At 38.8% G+C, this 21,859-nt stretch overlaps 1 protein-coding gene across 1 annotated transcript in view; it reads right to left on the bottom strand.

Annotated features, from left to right (window-relative positions):
- LOC139711882 (uncharacterized) overlaps window positions 1-20,349 on the bottom strand; it is a 71,310-nt gene extending 50,961 nt beyond the window's left edge. Inside the window, exons 1-2 of the mRNA XM_071623730.1 lie at window positions 19,980-20,349; window positions 9,708-9,764 (exon numbers count right to left, since the gene is read on the bottom strand). Of these exons, the coding sequence (XP_071479831.1) occupies window positions 9,708-9,764; window positions 19,980-20,066 (144 nt within the window). The 5' untranslated portion in view covers window positions 20,067-20,349. The remainder of the gene's footprint in view (window positions 1-9,707; window positions 9,765-19,979) is intronic.
- Window positions 20,350-21,859: the final 1,510 nt, after the last annotated feature.

The raw sequence follows: 21,859 nt of genomic DNA, 5'->3' as shown, positions 1-21,859 counted from the left end.
TAACCATCCCCTTTAAAGGTAATATTCTCAAAAAACAAAGACATATAAAGGTAGTCCGTCTCTATCGAAAGAGAAGGTGCCAATCATGACAATCTTTGCAACCACCATTCTTACCTTACTCTAGTTTTAGTGATCCATAATTTCATACCATTAGATTTACATTGGGAGCACTGCTGCAGGTATAAAATTTGACTTTCAAACTACAGTTTGTATTTCATTTTTCTCCTGCTGAGACCAGCATCCAATGTCTGACTGCAAATGTCTTCAACTCATAAACAGGTGTAATTACTGAAGATGAAATATTTTTCACACGATTTTGATCTAAATTTTACTGTTTGAACTCACAATATCTTACTCTTTCTTATCAGACTAACTTATACCCCTTTTATAAACTCAATAATGCAGATAATATCCGCATCATTTGGTTGTAAAATCGGAGCGGGGGAAGAATAATCCGCTTTTTTTCGACCAGCGCTTCTATTATCTGCATAATAGCAGCATCGGGACCAGATTTGGAGTTTATGAACGCAAACCCAAATAATGCGGATAATTGCCGGGGTGCGGTCAAACGTCACCTGTCTTTCCTGCAGGAGGGACGTGTGCAGTCACCATGACGATTATCCGCCTTTTTCTGGACGGGCACTCGTAAAAATAATGCGGATAATTTTCAGAGTTTGTGAACGCATTTTTTATTGAAATGTCCTCGATGTTATTCTTAGGCGGATAATTGGAGGATGAGTTTATGAAAGGGGTATTATATTTGGACTGGATTTCCCCTTTAAAGCATTTGAACTCCAAGATAGAGTAATAAGATTTGACAGAAGGATTCATGTATGACCCTGGGGAGTAGAGATAAGTGTATATACAGAGAATCTGGGGGGGGGGCATTTCATGAAGCGTTTTGGTCGGATTTTCTGATGAACTGTTACAAGCTACCGAAATCCTTGCATCTGATTGGCTGAGAGCGAATTTGTCCGACAACTTTGTCAGACAAACTGCGTCATGAAATGCCCCCCTGAACACATGAGCCACATCTCCATGTTTATAACCATGCATAGATGTGATCAAATGCTAAGACTTGCAAGCAATTCCTTGTTTGTCCTCATGTTTCTTGTAGGACCTTTAATGTTTCACAGCCAATTTCAACTTACAGAGCCTTCACTAGCAGTACTGAACTGAATTTCATTCCACACTGTGACTTGCAAGTTCACTTGGCTGACATTCCACACACAATCTGTAGCACAAACCCCATATTCTGTCAAACATGCAATTCTGGATACACTTAATAAAATACATGCACACACCATGGCAAAAGTCAATGCAACAAGGTTTAACTGCGCTCCTACTCTTCAACTGCGATTTGAAAGTCAAATCATTCTGACTACATGATATAACTTTGCTTTCAGACTTATCAAAAAATATCACTTAAATATAACGTGAAATATGTTTGTAGACATGTTTACAAACAAGTTTCTGTGAGTCTAAAAGGCCTATTATACCCACAGCAGCCCTTTCAAACTCCCAGTGTACAGTGACTTGGTGCTCCTTGCACATGAGACTATTAAAGGCTGCGTTTATCTAACTTGAGAGAGAGAATCACGTTTCAAAACGCGTTTGGAACGGTGTTTGCAAACGTGGTTTGAAATGCAATTCTTGGGGAGCCGTGTTTATCTAACCATCATATATACAATCACGATTCGAGTGGTGTCACTTTGCGCCGTTTGTATAGGACTACCACCAAACGTGCCTCCTCAGTCACACACTAATAATGGGTAGAGAGCACAACCGGAAAAAGCTGGGATTTGACCTTGAGATATAAACGCGTTTCAAAACAGTGTTGCGTTTATCTACTCACAGAACGGCAATGGTGGTCTCAAACGTGTTTCAAAACGCCCTTTGAAAGGCATTTCGAAACGGCATTTCTAAACGTGTTTGAAAACATGGTAGCGTTTATTTAACCCCTGAAAATGCCTCAAACGCGTTTAGGATCGTGATTCTGCCTCAAAAAGTTTTTAGATAAACGCAGCCTTTTTTCCCACGCTGTCTACACATCTGTCCAAGCCTCCTCTATTTTTTACAAAAGAGGGAAAGAAAAAAACAACAACACTACACTGGTCAAGGCTTCTTGGTCAGGAGGAAGAAATTGTTTGGTCTTCTATTCAACAAGACTTTCTGGTCAGATTATAGGATGATGTATTCAGCTCTACATCAGCTGCTCATCAGTTTATTGTCTTCTGAATGATTCTGGATATGTTGCTATCAAATACAAGTAGTGTCCATTAGAAACTAATCTCATCTTGTTTAATGCTTGTCTAATCTGCTCCCATTCTCTTCACAAAATGTAATCCGTGACAGCAACAAAAGGAATGGTTTAATGTGGTCTCATTGATATACGTACATCTGTAATCTACTTGTGTGTTCTAAGGAAACCAAACAGCACTTCCTTTTGATACTGTGGACAGAAACAGGCAAAGGAGGCTCTTACACAGCAAGAAAATTTGCCCAGATTTTAGAAGAATTTGTAGCCAGAAGGTCAATTGGTATTCACAGAGTAATAAAATATACATTGATATTGAAACTTTGTTGGTTTGCAAGTCAATGACCCTAAGAGACGTATACTGGATAAGAAAAATTTTGTGTGACTTGAGCTATATTACATGTAATGTGATGATACACAATAATCCATCACAGAAAATTTGATTCAGATCTTGGGGAAATGCAAGCTAGAGCCATTCCATAAGCAGTCTATGTACAATGATGCCTTAATTACTCTACGATCATGAGAATCAAAGTTAATGGATCTCAAAGATGGACATATTCAGGTCATCATTTTCAACATTTCAGAGATTGCTGGAGAATTTTTTTTCTTCTTTTTTTGTGGAGTAATAGGCAGACTGCTGGAGGCTGCCTGGTAGGGGTTCTTCATCAATGGAAGAGACGGATGCAGATTCAACAACCACCTTGGTCAGGGACAGCACAACCCAATCTGTCTGGGGGTTTGCGGTTTGCTACAGTCTTCTTCCGTGATTACAAGTGGACATCTGGATGCAACAATCTAAGGATGGAATAAGTTATATAGTATGAGTTTCAAATTGATTCAGCCAGGTATCATGAGACTTTTCAATCAAAAGCTGATTCATCATGGCCCACTGAGGCTGATTAGTCTTCATGTATCATGGCAAGAGAGATCCCTTTAAGCTTTTAAGAAAAGGAGGTTAAATCCCCTCAAAAAATAAATATAAAGAAGAACAGCATTAAAATTTAATGCTTAGTGTCACATTTGTTACTGTCAATTTTCATTTTTGCAACTCCTCATAAGTCATCTCTTCATGAAGGTGGACTGGAAAAAAATAGAGGTTTAAACTTCTGCCTAAAGACAGAAGGTGCACGGCTTCAAAAAAATGATCTGGTTACCAAGAGGATTTAACACCATGCCTGACCCACTGCCTGACCCTGATACAATTCTCTCACCCTAAGATGACATTGCCTGCAGCAACAGAGGTCAAACTTTGCCTGACCAAATCCTAATCACACTTCTCTCTCTAAACTACTGGTAGGTTATGATATTTGCTGACCAAAGACTCACTGACTTTGAATTGCTTTGTCATATAATGTGTGGTGAAGTTTTGGATGCAAACAGTGGGTCAAATTATGAGTCTGTGGATCTATTAACAGTCATCAAAACAGTTACAAATGATGAGCATTTTTATTTCTGACATTACTCAAAGGTTAGATGTTCATGGCACAACATTTTGCACAAAAAAAAAGAGTCTTTGAGCCATGTGGGCCATTCAGTTGAATACTTGATTGGACAAAGAAACTTTATATGCTTGCATCAGCTATAAGCTCAGTTCATAGCATGTTATATTGAGAGCTACATCAAGCAATTTTATGAAGTTCTCTAATTTTACTCCTAAAATGGAATAATCCAAACCATCTTTACCATTCAGCTTTTTATCATCCCAGCAATCAACATGCCATAATATTGACACTTTTAATTGATGTACAAATTGTACAATGTAAATGCACCTGAACGAATGGATTGCAAACACTGTCAAACTCCAAGAAGACAAATCATTTGTCTTTCATATTTGCTATTCAAGTATTACTAAACAGTGGTGTTAAACACTCGTGTTTAGTGTTCACATGCCCCATATCATCATGTGCCCGTGACAACGATGTCAACATACATGTACATGATTCACAGAAGGTGTGTCCGGGAGAAAGACATTAATGCAAGCAAGGCGCGTGTTACACTTATGGGCCTTGCCAGTGTTTGCGTTGTTCTTCCGGGCACACTTTCTTTGAACTATGTTTATAACACGTCTTTCTCCCATGCACACAACAATATGTTTGCTCCAAGAATTTGTGCAGAAATATTCACCTCATTGCCTTTGTGGGCCACACAATTTGACATTGCTCCATTCTACAATGGCTGAATAAAGTATCTCCAAACTTTGGCTACAGATATTTCATTTACATGTGTCAAAAGATTTTATTTGAGGGACATGTTGGCTACAATGATAAGACAGAGTGCTGTGGCTCATAGCATGGTACTATCTTTTTTATTTGAAAAACAAAAACAAAAACAAAAGCCAGAAAGACATTGTAATGTATACTAAGCATGCCTAGGAGATATTGGAAGAATACACTGTATTATTGGACAACTGCCAAGCATGCAGCTGATAGTGCGATGGCTGAATGCACACAGGATATAGCAAGGCCATACCAATAATCTCAGGTAGATGTTAATCTCACTGGCTAAACCTCAACAAAACTTCACTTGGTGGGGTGATATTATAATCTGCATGGTGTACTAATTACAAGGGATTCCAGGAAGCAGACTTCATTTTTCTTTAGGTATCTAAGCATTTACTTTTTGCATGTAAATTTCTTTGAATTGGAATAGATTTCAGGAATTCCTGAGACAAATAAAATGGCTTGAATTAAAGATCTTACGAAAAGATGTAAAATTAGATTAATGGTAAAAGGTGTCCCTCCCAAACAGAAAAAATGACTCTTTTCCTGTGGATGACTCTCCTTATAACACCACACTCCAAACACACTGGATTCAATGAATGCAGAAAGCAATGTGTTTTGCTTTCTCTTTGTAGAGAAACTATAAGATAATTGTACAAATGTCCATTATTAATAAAAAGTGAATGTTCCCATTACCTGTTACTGATATAAGGAAAATGAACAGCAACCAGGTCGTGTGCTTATTCAATGCACGAGAAAAACAAATATTTGTGACACTACCTTTATATCTTCTTTACATCAGTCTATTAGTGTGACATCACAAATTGTTGTAGATTTATACTGCGAACAGGCAACAATTGGAATTAATAATGAATTTAAAATTTCAGCTTTTGAAATGAATGGATTGTCATATTTTCTGCAAATGTCATGGATTGTTTCACTGATTATTCTGTATTATTGACTCCATACACTTGTTTCAGAAAGGCACACTTCCTCTTGAAATGATTGTGTATTGTAATTGATTGTGAGTTTTTCATCATCCTTTATTTATATTAAAATTGATTGTATCCTCCACATTCCATCTAACAGTGCCCACCAAGACACAAATTTCACCTCCCTGGCACACATGATAAATTGTTCTAGAAGATGATACTACAAGACATCTGGCCCATCCAACGCCCTGTCCGAATGGGAAGTTTATGCAGCCCTGCAAAAATAAGCTGAAGGAATTGAGCATCCAGCCAGGAAGAGAAGTAAGAGGAGTCATTGTGGGTCAAAGTAGCAATGAGAGAAAAGCCAAGGAGGAGGAGGAGGAGGTATGTGGTTAACAAACACACGTACACAAACATAACAAGGCTTTATGTTGCATGCATCTCCTCTTCCTATGACTTAGATTCTATTTTGCTCAATTCAACAAGTGTTAGGTCAGAGAGAAGGCAGCCATTACAGACATCCTTCTTCCTTCCTGGACCATATCTGTCAACATAGCTATTGGAGGGAGGAGTACCCTCTTTATTCTTTTATTTCTTTTCTTCATTTTTTCTTCGTACACAAAAACAACTTCAGAGGTCTGTTCAAAGACAGGAACAAAACCAGTTTGGCCCTCATTCATACCTGGCATCAGTACTAGGATGAGATATTCTATGAACTACACAGCAGCATTTGCATTATTATTTGCTCACACATCAGGTAACGTTTGACATTCTTTTCACATTTTTAAATGCCCTTTGACCTTGGATAACTCAATATCAAGGGTGCATTCAAGCGCTCTCATAGAGCGAACCGAACCATACCGAATCCGTGCCAGAGGAATGCTTGAACGCTCCTCCAGTGTACCATTACGAACTGAACCCAGCCAAAAGTGTTCAAACCATTTCCTGATGTGCTCCAAAAGGGTACCAAAAGCGTACCAAAAATTCACATGTGAAGATTGCGCGTATCATGCACATACAATGTACATCATAATGCAAAGAGTTCATTCTCTTTGTTCAGGACATCTGTAAGTAATTTCAGCGTGCCAGGTGAATGACCCTCTTGCTACAAAATGTGTGACCCCTCTAAAAATAACTCATCGTAGAGCTGCCGACATGTCTTTGTGCAATTCACTCATCATTCTCGTGAAAATTACTGATAGCGTGTTGTTTTGCACAAAAGCGCACATAATAAAAGAATTTTAAGAGGCCAAAACAGTAGTCACATGCTAAAATTAATAATAGTTACTAAGTTTTGATAATAGTTTACAGCTATGTCATCGTACTTGCTGTAAAATGATAAGAAAACAAGGTCTCATGATGTGATATATTTCATCTCACATTCTCATGGGCACAGCCTAGACAATTGACATATATGTATGCAGGGTGCTACATAACTTTATTTTACCACTTGTCTGGTCGGGCAAGCAGATTTTCAAATTTGCTGCAAAACACTCGCCCGAACATAAATTTTACTTGCCCGAAAAGAACATCCAAAATATAACGAAATGATGTAGAAAATCATGTGTAAGTCAAGAGCTTTAAATACACAATCTCCATCATTTGAATAAACAGCACACTTTGATTCACACACTTACAATAGCGCAACAAACTTGGTCTGATCAAGTGTTGCCGTTGCACTGCATTGGGGCTTCTTTACGTAATTGTTGGAAAGTTGCTGAAATGACATTGAAGTGTGTTGCATCACTAAACAGCCATTATCTTTGGGCTTCTGTATGGTTGATTTTGTGGGTTTATTAGGGGGAATAAGTGAAACAAAAAAGGTGGCTTCAAAACTTTTTCCTTGCCAAATTCGGGCAAGCATTTGATCCCATTGTTCAAAAACACTTGAACGTAGCTGATTTTCACTTTCCCCTGGCAATCGGGCAAATGCTTATGTAGCACCCTGATGTATGTAACAATCCTTCCATCTTTCTTGAGCTTGGTGGGGTAAACTAAAAGGCTATTATATCATCTGTTGAAATGACATCTAATTCACTGGCGATAGGGATATTTCAATAGACATGGAAATGGTCTGGGGAGTTGTAGAGGTAATCACTGGCTTTGACTTCACTGACATGATATACAAGAGAATAGAGTGTTCAGTCGTGGTAACTGAATTTGCACGTCTCTTTGCGATCTGACACCCAAACTCCACACCCCACGGCATCCTCCTTAATTCCTCTGCTGCTGCTCTCCCAGCGGGTTGGGGCTGGTTCTCTGCTACCCTTGTGAGTTGCATTCGACTCAATCGCATCAATGGACGACAAAATTCAATTTCACCAGTAATTTGCGATGACAACCAACTGTGGAGCAAGAAGCCGTGAGCACTTTGGGTGGACTTTGAACTTTAACAGCACATCAGAAATGGTCTATAGTTATACCTCACAATCATTGTTTTCTTGTGTGCCATTTGGAAGTGAAATTGCAGAAACAAAATGCGCAACATACAAATGCTTCTGCTGAAAATTCCTTGCAATCCCTTGCTATGAGTGTAACTGTGAAATCAAATATTGCTTGCTTAAAACCAAGACAATCATCGTAACCTATAACTCAATCTAGCCTGTTCAGAAAGCTACCTTATTTCTATGAAATTTCACTGACATACACCTGTTAAACACTGAAGTATAAAGTATCCTAGTTTAGTTTTGTTTTGTGGTCGCAAGGAATCAAAAACATCCTTGAACTTCAAATCATTTTACCTCTCAGTCGTTCTTTGTGCAAAAAAGAAGAAAGACTTAAACAACGCAATTCAATGTAATATTTCATCCATGAATATTTTGGGTAGTTCGTTGTGATTTTCTCAGAGCACTGAGTTGCAGTGCAAATAGAATTTCACTGAGTTCCTCTCCAAAAACCAACAATACAATTTACTTGTAGTAGAGCTGGTATCTGCGAGCAATACTGTCTCTACCGACTGTCAACATTAACACCTGATCTCCCCCTCCCCCCCAAAAAAAAATAGAATAAAATTGGGACTAACCACCCCCACCTGGACCCTGTCAGATCTAATGACCATGACAGACCAGCTCCTGTAATCGTCCAGCAACTGTCAAGTCCATCAGAGGTAGACAGAAAACAATTCTATCAGGGAGAAGTTACCATGCGGACAAAGTTGTTTTGAATGTTATCATCCAAAACAAGCAACAGATGTGTGAATATTCTGTAAAACTCCTAAAGTGAAACAAGAAGACATCTTGCTCATTTCAATGTCAAAATTTCATTCTCTCTGGAATCCACAGAGCAAAATTCCAAATTATGTTGTCGATCTACTGTATACACCGAATATTTTGCAAGGCTTTTATTTTCGCAAATTTCTCGAGTCAGGTGCTATTCGCGAAATTAAAGACACACGAAAATATTGACTCTGATCCTGATGTGAATGTGACGTACGCGTGTACACTTCTCCGTTCAGTACAAGACTCCACGATCGTGAATTTAACCACTCGCGAAATTGTCAGAATTCCCGATTCGCGAAAATTTAGACTCGCGAAATATATGGCGTATACAGTATCTCGACAACGTAATTTGTGGACTATCTGAAATGTATATGAACTGGTAAACATGTAGGTGTTTGTGTTCGAGTTTGGATGTACTCTGTGTTGTCAGTACCAAATTGTAAGTGCTTGTCAGCAAGCTACCACGGGACTTACACTTTAACTGTGCTTTCGCACACACCGATTTGAACGGGATACGATGTATTGATATGGCACCATTCAGACACAACATCCTAATAATACTGTATAGGCCTACACTGAATATTTTGCGAGATTTTTATTTTCATGAATTTCGCGAGTCAGGTGCTATTCGCAAAATTAAAGACACGCAAAAATATTGACTCTGATCCCGATGTGGATGTGACGTATGCATATGATACATTTCTCCGTTCAGTTCCGGACTCCACAATCGCGAATTTAATCACACGCGAAATCGTCGGGAATTCCCGATTCGCGAAAATTCAGACTCGCAAAATACATGGCATATACAATAGTTATACTATACAATAATTGCATGGTAACATGAGACCTCACATACTTTCATTTTCCATATTAAGGAGCTCATGATGTGAGTCATGAGTCTCTCCCTTGCAAATTACGATTTTTTTCGCGGCATGAAACATTCAATGCATATACAATGTAGTGTAGACAAGAACTTTCACAAGCATTTAAATTTCGCGAATCTTGGCTCTTGCGAAATTCACGAAATTAAAATGCATGAGAACATTCCTCATTTTACAGTAGACTAAATAGTACTCACCCTCTCCCCCTTGGTTCCATTGCATATACACGTTGCTGATAGGCATCCTACACAGGCCTGGAAAAATAAAATAAGATAATGAGGCAAACATGATTAAACAGTTGGTACACAAGAAGGAAGGAATGCATTTCTCTAGGCACAAATGGAAAATCCAGATTTATGACAACTTGGAAACTTTGAATAATTAATTAAGCACACTGTTGCACTTCATATGTCACAACATTCAAGAGTTTAACATCATTGTGACATTTTTTAAGTCTTAAGGGCTTTTTACACTTGTGTTTCTTAACCCCGGACTTTCTCTGACCCAGGACTATCGTTATCCCGTACCAATTTTTTCAGCTTTTTACACTGGCCAATTAGTCCCGTACTATCTCTTGTAGGGGGCTAAGGAGAAAACTGACCTTTTTACACTCGTATTTCTTAGCCCCGGACTTTCCAAACCACATGAATATTCATAATTACGCTGTGTACTGTACACGTTCACGCACGCACCGGCAGCACTTGATTACCTCGTTTCTGATTGGTCAGTGAGGGTCGGACTTCGTCTCCGTCGCTTAGCCCAGGATTATTTTTTCGTTCTGTTTACACTCACTTGCTTGGCACCGCAATTGCGGGGCTAGCACCGCAATTGCGGTGCTAACCCCTGCTATTTTGCAGGGCCAGATAGTACCGTACTATCGGTGGGGCTAGCCCACTTTGGCAAAAACGAGTGTAAACAGAAAGTGGGCTAAGGATAGTCCCGTACCAACGGTGGGGCTAAGGCCCCCCCTTAGCCCCACCATTGGTCCGGGGCTAAGCAAAATTTTACAAGTGTAAAAAGCCCTTTAGGGGCTGAGGTATATCAAAATGTCATTGAAAGGTCAGTAAAATGAACTAACAGTGGTCATTCAGTTTAAAGAAACCAGAGTTTTGCTTCACAAGCCTGCTTCTGATTTGTCATAGCTGCGTGAGTCAAATGGAAAACACATTTCCTTTGCCATTGGACAGGGTTGATACAAAGGGTGGTCTCATACTTTGGTTGGTTAAAACAAAAAAGAGCATTTGGAGTAGCACAAGACAATAGCAGTTCAAGGTAGTTCAATCAAGCTGATGGAAAAACAAAAAACAAAAACAAAACAAAACACCATCTACCAGAATATTTGAGGTCACTTGAGGTCAAATAGTCTACATCATTCAGACCATAACAAAGAAAGATCACATGCTACAAGTGTACTTAATTATATCAACAGAACCAATGATCTATTCTCCAAGGCAGGCGAAGAATGATGGAAATTTCATCTTTTTTTGTTTTAGATATGATAAAGGCCTATGTAGGTGGGATTAGTTAGGGTCACAAAAAAGTCATGAAATCTTTCTGCATTCTAAAACAAGCCTTCATACATTACGGAATTCTGTCGCTGTCTGTTTTTGTTGGGAACTGATATCATTGACAGGTTTGTGCTGCCAGAATGTCCATTAAGACTTTGTTAGATCTACACAATGTTGCATGTGGGACCTACTTGTAATGGAGGTGACCTGCGTACTTGGCACCTCTTTCATCTAAGATCTCATATTTCTCTCAATGGAACCGCATCCCTAACTCTTACTACTTTAATTGACATAACTTCATGCACTACCTTCATTGAATACTCTTCTTCATTATTGGGTGGGTTGAGTGAGCCCCCACGAAAAGTACACATTTAGCTTCATACTGGTTAACCACAAAAATTGCTCACAAATATTGTTTTAGGGCTTTATTTTGTGTCATATCATCATTCTTACAAGCTGCACCTGAAGAATTCACAGCTTTGGAAAGGTGCATACTTTCACACAGACTAGTCAAGAAGAAAGGTCAAGTAAGGTCACACCTGGGCCACACCTGTTCTCTTAGTTGGCCAAACTTCAGTGACTGAAGACCTTCACTTGCCCCTTTACGCGCCCTGTTGGGTGGAAATTGGGGACTCCTTTAAAGCTATAGATATCCATAAAATTCAGTGAGAAGGAATTTCCAGACATTTTAAAGGATTTGTAAGGTGGGTTAACTGCCTCAAGTTGTCAAGCACATTAAATTCTCTGTTTGTAAATGATTCTCCCATGAGGTTTGCTGTGCTGTAAACAGTGGATATCCATGACTCAATGAAACAAGTGCAAGACTCCCAACACTGTTTCCCTCTGGTTTTTATGTCATTGTTTGTTTCATTTTCCATCTGAGAAGATGACTGGGTAACCCATATTCAGCTGTACTAGTTGGTCTTCCATGGATGTTGGATGTGAGGTAGACCACTTCACTAGGTTATGCACCCTGCTATTTGCAATGAATGACTGAAGTGGCATCTCTATTCACATGCATGAGTTGTGACTCTCTCACTCATGGGACCTCCATTTTATGTCCTATCTGAGGGGCAGAGTGTTTATGCTTACTATGTAGAGGGAACGGTCTGATTACCATGTAGCTTGTTTCAATGGGGTCCAGTATTAATAGACTCAGTGTGCACATAGTTTCTGGTGATTTGATTTCATGAAAATTAATGCACCCACATCTTTTTGCAATGAGCCAAGTTATAACACAAATTCCAGAGTGGAACTTCCATCATGGGAGAAAAAAATAGACAAACAAACAAACAAACAAACCTCACACCATCCACCTCCCACCGATATTAGAAGTTAATAACCATCACAGCCTATAGTGTATATATTCCAATAAATTTCTGCATTACACATTCCTCCATATGAGAAAGAGTCTGCACGCTGCATTCATATGATGTCATTCACCTCAACCTTCTGTCTTCAGCCCGCCAACACATCGCTATATCTGTTCTTCAGGGCAGCTGAGCAAAGCAAATATTTTCCCCATATGCCTACAGCAGGCAATTTTGCTTCTCCTATGCTTGTCTTCCTATACCACATTTACCAGGTCTACAATGCCATAATGAACAAGATCTTATCTTCCATTGTACATTATCCTTCCTTACCTTCCATCCTGCTAAAACAAAGAAAAAGAAAATAAAGATTGTGTCTAGATGATGCCATCACCCTCCTGTACCAAACTTTCCTCTACCAGCAAATACTACATCCCATCCCCAACAATACCACTCCCCATCCCCCTCACATTACCCCCACCCCACCCCATCCCATCTATCATCCACACCCCTTTAGGATGGGTTGATAACATGGTCCATTCCTAGCATACCACACCCATGCCATCACCCCCTTTCATCCACCTCCTGCCTACTATAAACCACAGGGTCACTTGATACCAACACCAGGAGTAAACCAAGAGCTGCATCCTACTGGTTGGCATCCATGCAACTCATTTATGAGTATGGACCTACAATGAACACACAAGTCTAACATATCTTCATGTTTGTTATGTTTATATTTCTTTATGTGGTTCAAGCAGGTAGGAGGAAGAGACTCCCTTCTCCTTAGTTCAAGCCCTGCCAAAGCTTACAAAAAAAGACACCTGCTGCTTGGAAATAGCTCAATCTCATATATTTTGTTAGCAGTCACAGGACACATCTCACACTGTTGTGATTCTCTTTTCAGTTGGTTCTCCACCACACCCATGTAGGCCTACACCAAATCACAATCTTGCAAGGGTCTCATTGGTCTGTGATACCTCTTTGGGTTAATCAAATCTAAACAGGGGACTGCAACTTTGTGAAGTTTCCCAAATTTCTCCATGAATACGTTTATTTTGATACGGGTCTGTGTGTGACAGTATTTCAGTTACCAGTAGGCCTAAATGTGTATTACAATTCTCATGAATTCTGGTTGATGACAATGAAAGCAAACAGATTCAGATCATGGTCTTCTTTTTCAAGAAACCAGAGTTTAGACCAGCTGTCATCACTTAGATTAAGTATAAATGACTGTCATTCTTCAAATTCCATGGCAATCAATTTATTGACCACAACATACCTAGGTTGCCATTCTGAGTGATAGTATGGTTGGCATTACCTTTGAGGCTTTGATGATAACCAGCTCATGAAGAGAGAGGTAGTGACATAAGCTATGTAGGCCTATATCCCTGTCACATTATTCTCTGAAGTACACCAGGGAAAAGCCCTGACATTTTCACTTCTCCTTCAAAACAATTACCCTCTCATACCCCACCCCTTTTCTTTACTAGACTTAGGAAAGGGGGCATACATCTATAGTCTATGTATGTGGCTACTGTAGATCTGACAAATATGTTAGCTGTGCATGAAACTCATTTAGTTCAATCATTGAGATTCCTCATCTACTGTAAAGAGAGCTGGGGTGGGGTATAAAGGGGAGGGAGGAGGACACACTGGATATTACATCCTCCATTAACTGGCCATCTGGCATATCATTGAGGGCCATTGAAATACCAAATGTAGTCCATCTCACAATCCACAACAAGGAAATATGGCACTGCACAGAGGAACAGTGCACCTAAACCTGGCTGGCTTGATGGTATCAGAGGTGATGGGGCAGCAGAAGTCGCTGACATTTTTATTTCTCTCTCTTTGGACTCTTTAAAATAACCTTTAAACATAGCATCAAATCAATTATATGTCCCTGAAATGGAAGCCCAAGTGTAAGCTTATAAACTGTGACAAGGGTTGACTTCATTTGTTTCACTTCTCAGCTGAGTGGACTATAGTAAAAGCATGTATGTATGCATCATCAGCCTGGAAAAGGGCTATCATTCTTGGATGGTGTCATGACTTGAGATATAACAGGTGCAGCTTCATTCTGACAGATCATCTTCCAAATTTGTGGTGATGGCAAATGTTATCATGCATCTTGATCACAATATTTTATCAGCTAAATTCATATTGTTCTGCAGTATGTAGGCCTATGTAAAATGTTAAAAAACAATGTCATATTGCATTCTCTGCTGATAGTTAGTGAATCTATGACAGGTCCTTGCAGCTTTGACTTGATTTGAATGGGTCTGAGGATCAATTATAGTCAAAATCAATGTTGACAGTGTTGCATATCAAAATTTGATGACTGACACTCGGAAAAAACAACAACTTGAAACATGTCATCTTATCTCTGTACAATGGTGCTGCATAATTTGTGACACATAATTTATTTTCAGATGCACTAATAATATCATTTTGATCTGCCCTCACATCCGTTTGAAGACATTTTCCCACCATAAAACCTCCATATCTAAATATCATCATTTAGGCTGAATAGATGGTAGAAGTCATGTGACATAGCTCAATCAGGTGATGTAATTCTCTTCCTCTTCCATCTTATTTCACACAAATTTTGATTGACTCAATTCATTCATGTTTAAAGAAGGATATCTCCCTCCCATGAGCTCTGTGGTCACAAGGCACAGTTGTGCACAATAAGGCCAACCTGTAAAAATTAGTTAGTTGCACTTGCACTGCCCTGAAGACTGCAAGGTTTGTGTCACACAGAAATGCTGTGTTAGAGCTAACATCACCCTCACATGATCACTTTTCTCCTTTACTGCAGCAATTGCTCGTTTACAGTGTAGTTTCAAGAGAAATTGTTCATAATCCGAAAAGTCTGACCTTCTTGCTCTTAATATTCTTCCTCACAAGTCCTTCAAGCAGAACAGAGAAGATTATTTTGTTAGATTTATGCCCTACCCACAAGCCCCATCACCTCAAACAACATGACATACATGTAGGTCAGTCATAGTGGGGTCAGAGAAGGGAGTGATTTATACTTCAGTCTCAACTTTTTGTCCCCTTTTTTGCTTTTTACTGGAAGAGAGATGTGGGTTAGAAAGTCAAAACTGCCAGGACCAGAGAGGAGAGAGAGAGAGAGAGAGAGGAGTTTTTCAGAAGAAAGAGCCATGATGTAGTGTGGGTGGTTTGGGCATGAACTTTACTACCTTCATTTCTATGTACTTCAGAGATTACTCTGTTATAAACATAAAGGAATGAAGGATGCCTGACCTATATCATGAGAACATCCTGTTTGATTTTCAGCTGCAGTGATGCGCAATATTTCATTTTCTGACAGCTCCTGTCAACTCCTATCTTACCTAGCCCCCCCCCCCCCACAACTTTTGTTTTGTTTTGTTTTGTTTTAAGTCAATCAAGTAGCTCCAGAAAGACATACCACACCTTTGATTTACTATTCAAAGGTAGTTTAATCGCATTAAAGGGATCGTATAGTTTTGTTAACTTCAGGTTTTTATCATTTTTTGGTGAGATAGTGAGAAACCTCTTATGAAATATGAAAGAGCATGTAATTCCATGAGGACTTCAACGTTTATTTGATGAAAATTGATTTTGAAATGGCTGAGATTATATCCAAAACAGAATGATCCTAATAAAGTGTAGGACCCACATTTTATTACGAGCATTTTGTTTTACTTTGTTTTTGGATGTTTCAGCTATTCCAAACCCAATTTTTATCAAATAAACTTTGAATTCCTCTTAAAGTGGTATGCTCTGTACTATTTCATAAACTATAGTTTGGTATCTAGCGAAAAAGTTAAAGCCCAATTTTCATCTCCACCAATACTGTACCATCCCTTTAAATGCTGCCTTTACAAATTCTATTCTGTAGTATTCACAGGTATTTGGTAAACTCAGATTAGCTTGTCTCAGCATCAACAATCATTATCACCATATTCCACATCTATTTCCCAGTCATGTAGGAGAACACCTTTTAGCATAATTCATATGCGACAGTGCTAAAAATATAAAAATCATACTAGTGCTCCTAGCTTGATTACGTTGGGATCGCATTTGTAACAGCAGGAATAAAAAAAAATAAGGATTGAAGTGACTACTTAGGATGTAATCAGCAGTTTTCAAACTTCTACTTCAGATTTCAGAGACCGTGAGGCTCAAAAGTAACTTCACCCATGTTTTTGTTGACAAATTTTGTAATATTGTTTTTTCCTTCTGAGAATCCAGACACAAGACTTCTCTTTCTCCATACAAGTCCTTGCCGCACAGAAGCCCTCACATGCTTGAAAGTGATGCAAAAGTGCCGACTACCAACCATCCTGTGTTTATCCTCACTCCTACTCCCCTCCCATTCCACTCTTAATTTGCCAATGATAACATACATTAACCCCCTTCATTTTCCGCTATGCTAGGAGATGTTGGCATCAACAACAGAAAAAGAGTAACAGATGGTGTGAGCATGACATCCAAGTACATGAGGGAGCTTACTTCACATACCTTTATTTTCTGTTTTCTCTCACTTTTTATATTTTTTCCCCAAGCATTTTACTTTACTCCTTACAAACTTTTACAAACAAGGTAATGGATAACCTGTTTGGCCTAACAGGTAGTGGCTCCTTCCCACCATACTCTTACCCATACCCAAAGTGAAGTGACAAGGGGGATGGATTTCCAAATCTCCAGAAAATTTGTACCATCTGGCTTGCCCCCACAACGTCAGCCCTAACTAGGCTCAGGCTCTTGGGAAAACTTGTATAGTGTTCAGCTCTAGGCCTGATGGCAGGAAAACCTAAAAATACCCCCCCCCCCACCCCTGAAAAAGAAAAAAAGAAAATAAACCCACAGTCAAGGAGCATGAGTTCATTGGTAAAGTGGTGCAATATTGTTAAGTTGAACAAATATTTGGTTGACAGGCGTGGTAAAGTGGTGCAATATTGTTAAAGGACAAGTTCACCTTCATAAACATAAGGGTTGAGAAAATGCAGCAATATAAGTAGAACACATCAGTGAAAGTTTGAGGAAAATTGGACAATAGATGCAAAAGTCGTGAATTTTTAAAATTTTTATGTTGGAACCGCTGGATGAGGAGACTACTACAGCTTGTGAGTCATATGCGTACAACAGTATAAAGAAAATGTAAAGAAAATTCAACATATTTTCACTTTTTTCGCATAATAAAAGACCACTTGACTTTCCTCTTACTAAAGGCAGGGGGAATGATATTACCCATAGCATATGAAATTTTGTGAAATTCTCTTTATATTTTCCTTGTATTGTTGTACGCATGTGACATCTAAGTTATTCATACACTGCAGTAGTCTTCTCATCCAGCGGTTAGTGCACAAAAACTTCAAAAATTCATAACTTTTGAACGGATTGTCCGATTTTCCTCAAACTTTCAATGATGTGTTCTACTAATATTGCTACATTCTCTCAATCCTTATGTTTATGAAGGTGAACTTGTCCTTTAAGTTGAACAAATATTTGGTTGACAGGCATCAGCAGACGGGAAAATACATTGAATGACATCTTGATAATCATCGAATTTGGAGGCATGGGATGGAATGCTTTCTTTCATCTAACATAACTCAAACACACTGTCAAGATTTAAAGAAAAAACACAAACATAGCAGCTAACAATTATACTTAAATACTGCAAAATGAATGTTCGGTAGAAGGAATTCAAATTTTTAGCAGAATGAGAACTCGGTGAATTACCTTAAAATGGACTACACTCAAGTCAAAAGCAGTGTTTAGTGTTGGTTCACTGTCAATTGCATCACTACATCAGAAAGTGAGGTAGACTTTCAATAAATGGAATTGATTGTAGTTCATGAGGTAGACTTTCAAAAAAATTGAATCGATTGTAGTTACGGAAATCTTATTTCTTGCCAAGAATATTCATTCATTAAATGTATATCCTACAACTTGGGGGCTGGAAAAATATCTCAAGCGCACTGTGGCTGCGCTAACAGAAGAACACCTGATTCCATAATGCACTCATCATCAAGACATAGCTAAAGCTAGAGATGGAAGGATTCAACATTGAAGGAGGAAACCGATAATTAGCAGGTTATAGGAGAGAGAATGGCTTGAAAAGGAGTATGCCAAAGGAAGTGGAAGAGCAAGAAAATGCCTGATTAACTCATGTGATCAAGGAAACTAATAATCATCATTCGTATCTCACATAAGAGGACACAGCAAGTGATTTAGAATGACATCACAGCTGACATGTAAAACATGTTTTGACTTCAAAGTTTTCCATCGATGTAGCAGAAAAAAATATGTGCAGGAAGATAAATAACTAATGATAGGTTAACAAAGATAGCTAAAATTGATAATTCAGGTTTGGATGGTGTAAAGAACCAATGATGGACTGAAACACAAAGCAAAATAAATCTCTACTTACACAACAATGTTTGCTAAAATTTACAATACACAATAAGGGGCTAAACTTCCTATAATTTTTGCACCCATGTGCTTGAGAATCTATCCCAAGCATGCCATTTTGAGCCCCCAAATTTGTAATTAATGACTAAAGTCTAAAACATCCAATTCACTTCACATCCAAAAGGCACTTCCTGTCCACATCTCTGTACACCCATCGTACGCCCATCACTGAACCTATACAAAATCTAGTGAACACACGTCGAAAGGGCTGACCCTTTCTGCCGGAGTTCAAGCCCCGTCCACATATGGGCAAATGGGCGGGAATCGCGATGGCTAAGCCCCGCCTATTCCGCATCTATTTGCATATATGCATGACCAGTAGTCGCATTTTCAGACTCTGGCAAATCTTTGCACCATAGTCATTCTTTGTTTAGTGCAAAGCCCTTTTCGTCTAGCGTTTTCTTCATATTTTTCTCTCAATTTAGGTCAACTTCAACCAGCAGATAAATAAGTCCAAATCACAACAGAGTTGATCAAAAGTAGTCAAATAACAGGAAATAACAACATCGAATTTAAAAACTATTTTCAGAATGAAAATTTGGTAGGGGTCTATTAACATTAAGGTTGTTGTTTTTTTTTTTCCTCCATTCTCCCAAGGCATTTCAATTTATCATATTACAAGGAAATTTTCATGACAAGGAACTATTTCGACTTACTTTCTAATATCAGTCTTTAGAAGCAACAAACTGACTGAAACTATGTCATAATGTTTCACCAATCCTTTTACGATATATTCATCTTGTGACCATATTAAATGTGAACCTTCAATATCAACGAATTGAACCACAATTTCTATTATGAGAAATAACAAGGAATACACATCTCCCTTTTATAAAGAATGACGTCAGAAAACGGCCAACCAAACAGGAGCAAATGTACAAGTTTTACGAATTCCTTACTAAGTGATGCATTCTTTGATGTGGCCTGTTGGCGGTCGGGATGTGCGGCCCAGTGACATTGTCGCTCAACGACGCTCACTAACGAGAGTAACGCTAGATCCTATTTGAAGCATCATGAAGATTCTGTTAAACGATCTTGTAATTACTAGTTATGACCGATCTACGGAGGAAATGACATTTTATAGATGGACTGTTTCAAAAATGTAATTGCTAAGATAAGAAACATTGACATCTCGTCTTTAAGTAAGGAGCAAGTAAAATCAGTACAGCACTGGCAAACTTACCGCAGCATCTGCCCAATATGCGAAGAAAATTAAAAGAAGTGAGAGACACACGAAAACGTGTCTTTCAAGTACTTGTCTGTTCTTCATTGTTCTATTTAAATATCTACACGAGCTCTATAGGCGGTAGTCCTTTCACACGGTGAAAGGTAGACAAAATCAAACAGCACAAATGGCCGGGCTCTTTTCGCCCGCCGAAGTCCCAACAGGTTCCCTTCGGCTCGCTTCAAGACTCCCAGCGCTGCTCTGTCGGCCTAGGAGATGGGTGCAAACTCCACTAGCACGCCGCTTGGTCCATGATCAACTGCACGGACTTCTAGGCGGGACTGCTTGTCTATAATCCGTGCGGCGGTAGCACAAGCTCGTCCACCGACGCGTATGAAATTACAAGGGAGGAGAGATAACAAGTGAGTGGTGCTTGGGCTGGAGGCACCGGACTACAAGCGCGGAACTACTTTTTCTCAAACTTTTTAAAGTATTTACCGAGAGGAGGAAACCGAACAAAAAGAATGTTTACGTGATTAAAACAATTTTATCTATTTTTTAAAGCTGACTGTATATTTAATTAGGACAAAAATTTGAACCTATGAGTATAGTTTCTTAGACCTATATTATGTCTGCGGATGGAATGTGGTATTCTTTGGTCATGCATATGCATATGTTTGAAATCTGACACGGCGATTTGAGAAAAGTTTAGAGACACAGGTTGGGAGAATTGAATACTTTTTCGACTGTCGTTACAGTAACGGGTTTTTTTTTTTATGTCTGTGTCTGTTACGAGGAAGTTAACTCGCCATGTACCTTTTGCATGACATTTGCTCGTTTAAACTGTTTGTTTGTGTGTTTTTTTTTAGAATTACAAAGCCGTCGGAAAACAAGAGCAAATGGCTTTCGACTGATGCTTTCATATCATTCATTTTCAGGTTATGACTACGAACGTGGGAAAGTAGTGGTTGTCTTCCTTGAAACTGTGGTCTTGTGTTTGTTATTCTTATTATACGTCGTCTGGTCTGAAGCTGACAAATAGTTACGTTCAACTATGAAAATATATCAATGACATCAGCTGTCGAGAAATATTTCCCAGAGAGATTATGTGCAGACAGTCTCAGTTCAGTGTTATTAGTTGCATTCGCATTTTACATAATGAATAAGTTGATGTTCGATTATTGATAATGATATTGTCGAACGTTATGTATGAACGAAAAATGGAATTAAATGGTAGGCCGCATCCTACATCTTTTAGCGAGAAAATGAACTAACTTGAGAGTCGAATAAGAGCTATCAACACCAATCCAAATTTAAATCTAATATAACGGTTGGAAACATGTTGGTTTTTCCTCCCTGACTTCCATGATAACTCTCACCCCCATTTTACTCTCAAAGGGTTTACCAAATAAGTGATACTACATGTAGGTTAATTCTGCTGAAGAAGAGCAGAAAGAAACAACAGAGCAAGTTTAAGATGTATTATGCGTTTCGGACAAAGAGCATTAGTCACAAGCACACAAACAAATCAGACATTCCGAATGATGTTCGTCATTCCGAAGGTTCGCTATTCCAAAACACACAAATTCACTGTGCCTATAGAGGTTCGTTAATCAGAAAATGAAAAGGGATCCGTCAATCCGAACATTATATTTTGCTGCGTTATTTCGAAGGTTCGTTGTTCCGCAGGTTCGTAAGTTTGAAAATGAAATAAGATTCGTTATTCCGAAGCTTCGTTAATCCGAAATAAGGTTCGTTATTTCAAAGGTTCCTTAATCTGAAAATATACAGAGTTACGAGTCCTAATTTGTTTTCAAATAAACGAACCTCTTTTTATTTTCGTATCAACGAACCTTCGGAATAATGAACTGTAACCGCCATCCTATTATTAATCTTCC

The sequence above is a fragment of the Diadema antillarum genome, unplaced genomic scaffold (genome assembly GCF_040938485.1).
Source record: "Diadema antillarum isolate AM-2024a unplaced genomic scaffold, OU_Dant_1.0 seq00001725_RagTag, whole genome shotgun sequence".
Taxonomy (NCBI): domain Eukaryota; kingdom Metazoa; phylum Echinodermata; class Echinoidea; order Diadematoida; family Diadematidae; genus Diadema; species Diadema antillarum.
The sequence above is the reverse complement of the archived record's forward strand: the minus strand, read 5'-3'. Positions and strand labels throughout refer to the sequence as shown.